Source organism: Anopheles ziemanni, unplaced genomic scaffold, assembly GCF_943734765.1.
Source record: "Anopheles ziemanni unplaced genomic scaffold, idAnoZiCoDA_A2_x.2 U_16, whole genome shotgun sequence".
NCBI classification, from domain to species: Eukaryota; Metazoa; Arthropoda; class Insecta; order Diptera; family Culicidae; genus Anopheles; species Anopheles ziemanni.
The window spans coordinates 61,513-72,722 of record NW_026689888.1 but is presented as its reverse complement, the minus strand read 5'-3'; the positions used below and the strand labels follow the sequence as shown (position 1 = coordinate 72,722).

Here is an 11,210-nt window from a genome sequence, read left to right as displayed (position 1 = left end):
TTAGAAGGTGCTTAAGGTGACTTTAAAGAGAATGAGACGATGCAAAATGAGGTTTAGAAGGTGCTTAAAGTGACTTTAAAGAGAATGAGACGATGCAAAATGAGGTTTAGAAGGTGCTTAAAGTGACTTTAAAGAGAATGAGACGATGCAAAATGGTGTTTAGAAGGTGCTTAAGGTGACTTTAAAGAGAATGAGACGATGCAAAATGAGGTTTAGAAGGTGCTTAAAGTGACTTTAAAGAGAATGAGACGATGCAAAATGGTGTTTAGAAGGTGCTTAAGGTGACTTTAAAGAGAATGAGACGATGCAAAATGAGGTTTAGAAGGTGCTTAAAGTGACTGTACGATATTGCGACTTCTAAAGGTAGGCCACAGAACTCTACAAGGTTCTGAACAGTTAGGAATTTTGAATTTAACGAAACCCTACAAGTACCAGTTTATGATAACCTGCTGTTCAAAAATAACGGTTAATTGATAACAGTGTCACCGGTCTTAGACATCGCTAACACAACATTTGTGACGTAAGTAAAGGCGTTCAGAAAATCAAATAAACCCAACTTGAGAAAAACCCACTGGTGTTTGTTAGGCTCTGTCCCCAACATACGTAGCATTATAATCCACAGAAAGTCCCTGGCGGGTAGCGATCTGTGGACACTATATTGCGTTCTCTGGTACCGTTGGACAAACCCAGATTTTTGAAACCATTTTCTTCTTTTCTCTATCCACCTGTTGAGTAACAAGTTCCGGAGTAGGCCGTACCCTACATTTTGGTCCTTCGAACCGGATCGGCGCAACGAACCTCTCGTGCGCAGATTATTTCATACATTCGTCGTCGGAAGAGGAACTTTCGTCAACCGGACGGGTTGATTGAACATCGGTGGCAGACCACGGACACCACACGAGGCCGATCCAGTGCGCATCGGTGCCTCAAGGGGAGAGAACCCAAGTCGGGAGTTCTCTTCAGTGGATCAGTCCAGCGCTTCGTGCCCAGCGTTTGGTCAACCCAGCGTCTACAGGAATCGTGTATCAACCGGACGGGTTGATTTTCCATCGGTGGCAGACCACGGACACCACACGAGGCCGATCCAGTGCGCATCGGGGCCTCACGGGAAGATAACTCAAGGTGTGAGTTTCCTTCGGTGGTACCGTCCAGCGTCTCATCGCCACGAGAAGTTTATTCAGCGTGATTGTGAGTACCAGTCCAGAGTGTCGTAGCAGTCGACGCTGACAAAACAGTGAAGTGAAAAAGTGAAAAGTGCAACAGACTAACTAATAGTCACAATGAACACTCGCAGTAAAGTGATGCATACCCCGCCACCAGGGAGTGACAATTCAGACGAAGCGGCTACGGAAGCCACGGTGGAACAGTGCGCGAGTGACCACGTGACGGAAACAACCCCACAGCACGTGTCACCAAAACCGTCGACGTCATCGCCAGGTAATCGTGAGTTGGCCGTGTTGCGGGCAAAAATGAAGCTGGCATATCGTCAACTTATGCAGCTTCAGCCGGACATCACCAACAACAAACTCCCTCCGGCCACTGCGCGGGTGCACTTACGCACATTACGGGAACTTCAAGGCACCCACGACAGGATTATGCAGCACATCATAGATCTCCTGCCAGATGACCTCGAAGTCGACATGGACGCCGACGATGCCTTCCGGAAGATCCACACCACCTGCACAGCCATTCTGGAGGCACAGCTGGACGAAACGCCAACAACGTCAGCAGCTCCGGCAACTTCGGCAGCGCATCACCTCAGTGTCCCGATGCCAACCTTTGACGGACGTTACGAAGAGTGGCCCAAATTCAAGGCCATGTTCCTCGACATCATGGGAAGGACACCTGTTTCGGATGCAGCAAAGTTACACCACCTGAACAAGGCACTCACCGGAAAGGCAGCAGGGATAATTAACGCAGCAATGGTGAGCAGCAACAACTACAAGAGTGCCTGGGAGGTGCTAGAAAAGCGGTTCGCGAACCCGAGAGCAATCGTCGACAAGCACATTGCTGGGTTACTGCAACTTAAACCCGTGCAACGCGAATCAGCCAGCGAACTTCGATCACTAGTAGAAACGTGTAAGGGTCACGTTGATGGGTTGCAGTTCTTAGAGAAGAACATCGATGAAACCAGCAACCTCATCATCACCCACATCCTCGCGTCGTGTATGGACTCCAGCACTCGTAAGGCATGGGAGCTTACATTGCAGCACGGCGAGTTTCCGGATTTGTTCCGTACGTTCGACTACATCACGCGACAATGTGAAGTGTTGGAGAGCTGCGCAGCAGGCAATACGGACAAACCATCTCGTCCAAAGCCGGCTCCTACTAAAGCGTTCACGTCGACCGTTACTCCATCACCGACCGCAACGTGTGTGATGTGCCTGGGTCACCATATGCTCAGCAAGTGCGCGGATTTCATAGCCCTATCGCTACCAGACAAACGGGACAAGCTCCGAAGTTGGAAACGTTGTTTCAACTGTTTCGGAGCCGGTCATCTCAACAAAAGGTGCCCATCGAAGTGGACGTGTCGTCGGTGCCAGCAGAAACATCACACCTTGCTCCACGACGAAGGGACTAGTGCCGCCAGCGAGATCCGTCAAGAACAGCCAACATCTGCAGCAGAACACCGTACAGCTACAATATCGCTTCACACGGCGATACCATCGACAGTGTTGCTGTCAACCGTCATGTTGTACATCACTGACAGCGCAGGGAAGAACCATGCTGCAAGGGCTCTCTTGGACAGTGGAGCACAGTCCAACTTCATTACGGGAAGGTTGGCGCAATTCTTAAACCTACCTCGGAAGTCGGTGAGCATTCCGCTGTCGGGGATTGGTGGCAGCCAAGCGACGAACGTAAAGTCATCAGTACGAGCCACCATCCAGTCACGCTGTTCATCATTTTCGACGTCGCTGGAGATGCTGGTACTGCCCAAGCTGTCAGCAGATGTGCCGGCCCATCGTATAAACCACAGCCAGTGGACGATTCCAGCAACCTGCGTCTTGGCTGACCCAACATTCCACATGCCTGGTGGAATCGATATCATCCTGGGTGCGGCGTGCTTCTACGAGCTTTTAAAAACCGGACGCATCTCACTTGGAGAAGGTATGCCGTCACTCCAAGAAACAGCATTTGGGTGGGTTGTAAGTGGCACAGCCCAGATAGCAGAGCAGTCGCTGCCAGTGGTGTGTTCAGTCGCCGTACACACCAACGAGCTGACTACGATGATGCGGAAATTCTTCGCAATAGAAGACGTAGGCAGTCTCCCTAGTTGGAGTATCGAGGAGAGAGCCTGTGAGGACCACTACGCGGCCACTACAAGCAGAGACGAAGCCGGCCGATATGTCGTCCGACTTCCGAGAAAGTCTGACATGATCGGGAAACTAGGTGACTCGCGGACGATCGCCCTCCATCGGTTTCTGGCTATCGAGAGACGTATGCAGCGAGAACCCGAAACAAAAAAGGCATACGTGGAGTTCATGGCCGAATACCTCCGCTTAGGCCACATGACAAAGGTGGCAGCAGCAGTTGATAGTCGGGAAACATTCTACCTCCCACACCATCCTGTTTTTAAGGCCGACAGCACCACCACGAAGTGTCGGGTTGTGTTCGACGCATCCAGCAAGTCATCGACAGGAGTGTCGTTGAATGATACGCTGATGATCGGACCAACAATTCAACAAGATGCTACATCGATCCTGATGCGATTCAGAACTCATCAAATTGCACTGACAGGAGATGTGGCAAAAATGTACCGCCAAGTATGGGTACATCCCAGCGATCGCGCCCTACAGCGCATTCTGTGGCGAGCTTCGCCCCATGATCCCATCGAAGAATATGAGCTGAATACTGTAACTTATGGAACCGCATCTGCACCATTCCTTGCGGTGAGATCGCTGCAACAAACAGTATTGGATCATGGGAGTGAGTTTCCAATAGCAGCAGCTCGTTTTTCTGACTTCTACGTGGATGACTTTGTGTCTGGAGCTGATTCACTCGAGGCTGCTCAAACCTTGCAACAGCAAACCGAACAACTGTTTGCCAAAGGTGGATTTGAGCTGCGGAAATGGGCATCAAACGAGGAAGCGGTGTTGCATCATGTGGACCAACAAAGCCGAGCATCCAGCCCATATCCCAACGACGATGACGACGGATCGTTGGCGACACTTGGAATCATATGGGATACGTCAGCGGACACTCTGCGCTTCAAAGTCCAAGCCCCTGATGTCAACAAAGATGCAACCAAACGCAAGGTATTGTCCACCATTGGGAAGATCTACGATCCGGTAGGGTTTGTTGACCCAGTGAAGGCGGTTGCCAAGCAACTTCTTCAACGTGTATGGACTCTGAAACACGTCAACCAACAACCCTGGGGATGGGATGCTGAACTTCCGCTGCAGCTACGAACGGAATGGCTCAACTTTCTTGAGCAAATGCATTACCTTCACAACATCAGCATTCCGCGAGTCGCCATTAGATCTTCAGTGACCACCATCCAATACCACGTCTTCTGCGATGCTTCGGAGAAAGGATATGGAGCATGCTGCTACATCCGTAGTTGCGATGCCCAGGGACATGGCACAATGGAGCTCTTCGCCTCAAAAACCAAAGTGACGCCACTCAATAGCAAGCACTCTATCGCTCGGCTTGAACTGTGCGCAGCTCAGTTGGCCAGCTTGCTATTCGACCGAGTAAGAACTGCGGTAAACCCAGGCTCTCTGGCAGTCTTCTGGACAGACTCCATGACTGTGGTACATTGGCTGCGAGCATCACCAAACTCCTGGAAGCCATATGTTGCCAACCGGGTATCGCAGGTGCAACAATTGACGGAAGGTTGCACGTGGCGTCACATCGCAGGAGTCGACAACCCGGCTGATCTTGCTTCCAGAGGATGTTTGGGCAAAGATCTCCTCTCCAGTACCCTATGGTGGCAGGGTCCTTCCTGGATGAGCCTGCCAGAAGATCAATGGCCTCCACCACTGCTTGCGACACCAGATCCGTCAGTGCAAGCAGAGCAGCGAGTAGCAGTTGTGGCATGCGCTGCCATTGAGCTGCCAGCTCACCGCATATTTACACTCTTTTCATCGTATTCTAAGCTGCGACGGGTGACAGCGTACTGGGTTCAGTATTGGAACCGATGCACCAAACGCCGGTCGTACGAGAACCCTGGCCTGACGACTAAGGATTTGACGGATGCGGAAGAAGTACTGTGCCGCTTGGCTCAACGAGACCACCTGCAGCAAGAAATCAAGGCCTTGCAGCAGAAGAAACCCGTTCCTGCGTCGTCCCCGCTTAGATGGTTGCATCCGCTACTAGGAGCTGACGGAATCATCCGAGTTGGAGGACGTTTGTCCAATTCACCGCTAGCGGAGGATGTTAAGCATCCACTAGTTGTTCCTGCCAGTCATCCATTTGCTCGACTGCTGATGGAACATTTTCATAAACAGTTACTTCACGCGGGACCGACTCTGATGCTAAACACGTGCAGACAACGCTTCTGGATTACAAGTGGCCGAAATCTCGCCCGGAAGGTATTTCACCAGTGCCACACCTGCTTCCGCGCCCGACCATCGTCGTCAGCAACTATAATGGCTGACCTCCCGGCTGTCCGAGTAACACCGGCCCCTCCTTTTTCGATCACCGGTGTTGACTACTGTGGTCCAGTGTTCCTGAAAGGTGGCCACCGACGGGCGGCGCCCGTGAAGGCATACGTCGCCATATTTGTATGCTTCACCACCCGTGCCGTACACATCGAGCTGGTGTCAAACCTGACGACGGAAGCATTTATAGCAGCATTACGACGGTTTGTGTCTCGTCGTGGTTTGCCATTGGAGTTACACTCGGACAACGCGACGAACTTCAAGGGAGCAGCAAACAAGCTGAACGAGTTGTACAAGCTGTTGCGTACAACTGAACACCAGCAGAGCGTTCATGCTTGGACACTAGAACGGAAAATTTCATGGAAGTTCATCCCACTGAAGCGACCCAGCTGGTCCACCACCCTGTCTTCCCCTAACCCTTCCCGCCGAAGCCTGTAATCGACATCTCTGCCTGCACCAATGCAAGCCGTACCCATGAGCAGCGTTCAGCCAACACAACGCAAGACTCAGAATCCGCCAACCGCCACCTTCACCCGCGCCCACGCAGCGAAGACAGTAACGGTCGTATGAAGCGCCTAATCGCCACCACGGAAGACAACCACCGTCAGCAAAACACCGTAGGTCGCACCTGCCAAGCGGCCGCCCGTTAAAGAATGCACCGAGTTAGGTTACATCCTGCGCGCATCGCTTTGACCAAGATTCTAGCTGGACAGGAGAATGCGGGTCACGACGCGTTCCGCCAACGACGCGTCGAAACAAAGCCAGAGCACGCGTCAGCAGAATGCAGCCGCAACAACACCGCCTGGTTATGGAATGCTCCGAGAGGCGCGAATGTATGCGCCGAATGCACGGAACCCCGACAGCGTCGATTCGGGTTACATCATGAGTACGTCGCCTGGGCTAAGAATCCAACTGGACAAGATAATTCCTGTCGCGACATGTTCTGATCGTCGAATCAATGCAAACAAGATGATGGAAACGCTGCGGTAGCTGGTTTCCTTTCGAAACGTGGGAAGCGCTGCGTTAGCCGGTTGGGCACATCGGATATGTTCGGGCGAAGCCGGGAGGGTTGGTCAACGGGAGAATGATGAAGGGTATCGGGCCAGCGGGGTTAGCAAAATAGCATATAAGGACCCAAAACATTAGAATAAAGGCGCCCAGTTGTCTCAGTTTGGCTCGGAGTTTGGACCTGGAAGTGCCAGGGAACAGTAGAATCCGAAATTTGTCGACTTTTATCTACAGGTCCTCACGTCGTCGGTCCGATTCTTCGCCGTTCGAAAGTCTGCTTCGTTCTCAACGGTTAAAGTTTAAGGAAATCGGCAGAAGCCATTCAGCCTGGCCTTTCGGCTCGTTTCATTTGGTGACAGCGGTGGGATACTTATCCCAGTATCATTTAGTAGTAACCCGGTGGGTCGCGAAGGTGATACAAGTGAAGTTAAGTGGAAAAATAGTGACGTTCAACAGGAAGACAATAAGTGTGAAAAAAAAAATAGTGAAACATCTGTGAAATTTATAGTGTGGAAATAGTGAGTGCATTAAAAAGAAAATAAAAAGACAGTAGCAGCACGGCGAGAATCCTTCAAGTACGCAGGACAGCAGTTGGCAGAATCTACAACGCAGAACGACGAGTCGCTGCACTTCATTCACAGAAAACGGACAACGGAGAATCGACCAACGCAGGACATCGGAGATCTACCCCTGAGATGAAAGCAACGCTACTGGCTTTATGGTGAGAATAGTGCTTTCCCAGGGTCAACAAAATTGTGAGCCAGCAGCATTAGTTTTTTTTTGCTGTTCTTTTTTTTATTGTCTTTTGATGAGAGAAAGACGACTTCGCAGTGAACAAGCTGAAAGAAGTAGGAAATGCAGGTAGTCGCAATAATTGGAGTTAGCTCCCTACCTATTAAAAGTGAAAGAGTCAATATATAGAACTATTGAACCCAGTCTTAGAGAACTCGGGGAACATAGTGAAAACAATCCGAGTGAGAAGATTAATTTACGGGCGTGAACATGAGTGTAGCAAAAGATTACTCGATCACAAGTGTGATCGCGCGTATTCCTGAGTTTCGAGGCTCAGCGGATGAACTCGAGCAGTTCGTTAACCAGATAGACCGGATACATGAGCGTAATCTTGTAGAAGAAGATATACTACTTGACATAGTTTACTCTAAACTGAGGGGTGATGCAGTGAGACACTACTCTCGGATTAAAGCTGGTACATGGGCAGACCTAAAAGAGCTGCTTTGTCAGGAATTAGGAGTACACTATAGTGTTGAGGCTATATTCCACCTAACCGAAACATTATGCCAAAAGCCACAGGAAACATTTCGGAAGTATAAAGATAGGGCCCGACAAATTGTGGAGTTGGTATCATCGTATGCACCAGACAACGAAGCATTGATGGAATATGCAAGTCGGCATATAAAACATCATTTTGTTACGGGGTTGAATGACGAAAATTTAAAAGTGCTAGCACTTATGCAAAACAATATGCAACTTGAAGCCCTCATGGATTATTTAGAAAAGATGCATGAAAATGTTGATCGGGTTACAGAAGCGACAAGACGATTGAAAGCAGCGCAGGCACCTTACCCACCATGGGACGGATATCGTGACTATGACTACAATCGTGATACAGGGTTTTCCAATGTGTACGATGATAGGAATACGCCAGGTTGGCAGGATAGCAGATATTATGAAGAGCACAGACAGTATCAACAGCCTTTTGAAAATGAATGGCCTCAAGCCGATCACAGCGAGGGAGATTTCTATGGAAAAGATCATAGAGACGAAGGGAGTCAGGCTAGGTACGATGATAACATGGGGCCTGACATCAGATACGCATACGCAGATGCGAGGGATAGTCCACCACAAGGAAACCACCGAAGAAAAGTAAGATTTTTTAATAGTCCGGGGAACGAAGGTAATGATGGAATCGATTCAAAAAACGAATAACTGGGGAACCCGAAAGACCGCGGAGATTCTCCAAATTTCGAAAAAATGTGGTAAAGGAATGGAAGTTTAACTTATTAGGACAAGTATTCAAAAAACAGGGCAGTAACAATAATTTACAACAGAAGAATTATACAGAGACAGGAACAAGAAAAACAGAATCAGCTATACACGTGCATCATCCGTTGAGCTCGTCTTCAAACAGACAAATACATGTCACTTTGTCTACCGTAGCAAACCCATCATACAATACCGAATATGTTATAGATACTGGTACAGAGGTGAATCTGCTAGACTACAAAATGGCACAAAAGATAGGCGTAACTCGATTGGATTTATCAGACCAAACGTCGTTAGTGGGAAAACTAGGTCTCAATATATCGTTGATAGGAGTGTGCAATGTTGATCTACTTTTAGGAAATATTGTGTACCCCACCAAATTTCACGTAGTAATAGGGCTAGAAAGCTCGTCAGCTAGTTTAGGTATGGAATTCATCAGCCAATATGTGGATGTGATAAACCTTGGACAAAAACACGTAGGGTTTACCAACGGTATTGTTAAGCATACCATTTCAAACAAGGAAGAAGAACAGAAGAAGTTAGAAGAAGATCAAATAGAACAACGGGATGAAGAAAATGAGCAAACGATGGATGACACGAAGTTCGCATGCGATCATGAGAATCCTGAGAATGTCAAAACATATACAGCAATAGATGCTGAGCCTTTGAACAAAATTGCTAAGATTTGCCACAGCGTATTTCAAGCCAACAGAAAAATAAGCAAGGAGATGAAAATCCGCACAGAACCGTATAGGTATTCGAAGGCTGCGAAGCCTCAGAACAAGAAACAAATTAAGAGGGTATCGTTACAGGAAATGGGGAGGTCAGACGAAAACCCGTGGATTTCTCCAACGTCAGCAATAAGTAAAAACAAGAACGCCGAGTGGTTGCACTTTTATCCACCCTAAATAATTATAGTGTTTGAGTAGTAAATTTGTAAAGCGACACGGCAAAGAATCGGCTAACCACAAGGAAACACTAACGAAAAAAAAGAAAAAAATACACGCATGAAGTAAAGAAAACTGACACTAAATACCGCTCAATATAGCGAAGGGTATAGGTTGCTAGGCAGAGAGAAAAGAAAAGAAGCAGTAGGCCGCTTAACATAGCGAAGGAGCCAAAGATGCTCAATAGTATTGTAAAGGGGGAAAACCACGGACACCCACCTAAAGGACAGTAGGCCGCTCAACATAGCGAAGGAGCCAAAGATGCTCAATATATAATTGTAAAGGGGGAAAACCACGGACACCCACCTAAAAGACAGTATGCCGCTCAAGATTAGCGAAGGGACCAACGATGTCCAATATATTTGTAAAGGGGGAAAACCACAGACACCCACCTATAGGAAACTCATGCCGCTAGAGTAGCGAAGATAGATATCAATGGGAAAACCGAAGACACCCAATCAGAAGTAAGAATGTCGAAACAAACTACAATCAGTGAAGACAGTTAGGGAAAAGCTCAAACCTTAGGGAAACGAACGGGTTATGGCCGAGGAGTATCCGTACTCCCGGATTCCTCTAACCAACGATTGTTTTAGGGCTGGGTTCAACTCCCAGTGCCCATTCGTTACCCAGGGACAAGTAGCATGAAGTGTAAGAAAACAAATCCATGTACCGCACACGGATAGCGAGGGAGCCTAAGATGCTCGAAAGTGTTTTAAAATTGGCCCACGGTCACCCACTCGAAAAGGAGTTATGATAAAGCACTGATGAAAAAAATATTCGAGTAAGGATTAATCGTGAAAAAAAAAAACTTGAAACTTGGAAACTAATAATAAGAAGAATCGGAATTAAGTCGAGGACAAATTGCAACTGCAAAAAGAAAAATATTAGTTTTAAACACCGGGCGCGCTACACCGGGAACATCCTCAACGCAAAGGGCAGGACTTCCCCGAAAGCCCCAACGTGCACCGACTCATCGCGCGCAGGCACTAAGCGCAAACCGTCTCTCGACATTCCGGACACGCATGCATCCGGATTCGCAGAGGTCGGGCAGCTAGATGAGACTCCTTGAAGGACGCTTGAAGGATGATCACCAAGCAGAAAATAATAACGCATCGGCAGCCGATGGGTCCACGGAGAACAACCTGATCTCGCCAGTTTCCAATAAGCTCCAGATCTTTCTACCTTTTTTTTCTCAGATCTGGGAGCTCGATTAAGTGTGGGGGAGCGCCCCACCGAACAACAAGTTGGTGAACCAGCCGTTTCGCTAACCACCGCCGCTCAGCTAGCTCAGATCTTCCTCTTCTAGGTAGATCTTTGAGCTCGAATAAGTGTGGGGGGATGAAGCGACCCAGCTGGTCCACCACCCTGTCTTCCCCTAACCCTTCCCGCCGAAGCCTGTAATCGACATCTCTGCCTGCACCAATGCAAGCCGTACCCATGAGCAGCGTTCAGCCAACACAACGCAAGACTCAGAATCCGCCAACCGCCACCTTCACCCGCGCCCACGCAGCGAAGACAGTAACGGTCGTATGAAGCGCCTAATCGCCACCACGGAAGACAACCACCGTCAGCAAAACACCGTAGGTCGCACCTGCCAAGCGGCCGCCCGTTAAAGAATGCACCGAGTTAGGTTACATCCTGCGCGCAT

The 11,210-nt window shown here is 48.8% G+C and overlaps 1 protein-coding gene across 1 annotated transcript; it reads left to right on the top strand.

Moving 5' to 3' along the window:
* Window positions 1-1,280: 1,280 nt before the first annotated feature.
* LOC131292785 (uncharacterized) lies at window positions 1,281-6,041 on the top strand. The gene has a single exon (XM_058320867.1). It carries the CDS (start codon window positions 1,281-1,283, stop codon window positions 6,039-6,041), a length of 4,761 nt encoding a protein of 1,586 aa, XP_058176850.1.
* Window positions 6,042-11,210: the final 5,169 nt, after the last annotated feature.

Coding starts and splice junctions, on each gene's coding strand:
- LOC131292785 (XM_058320867.1), top strand. CDS start 1,281: ATGAACACTCGCAGTAAAGTGATGCATACCCCGCCACCAGGGAGTGAC.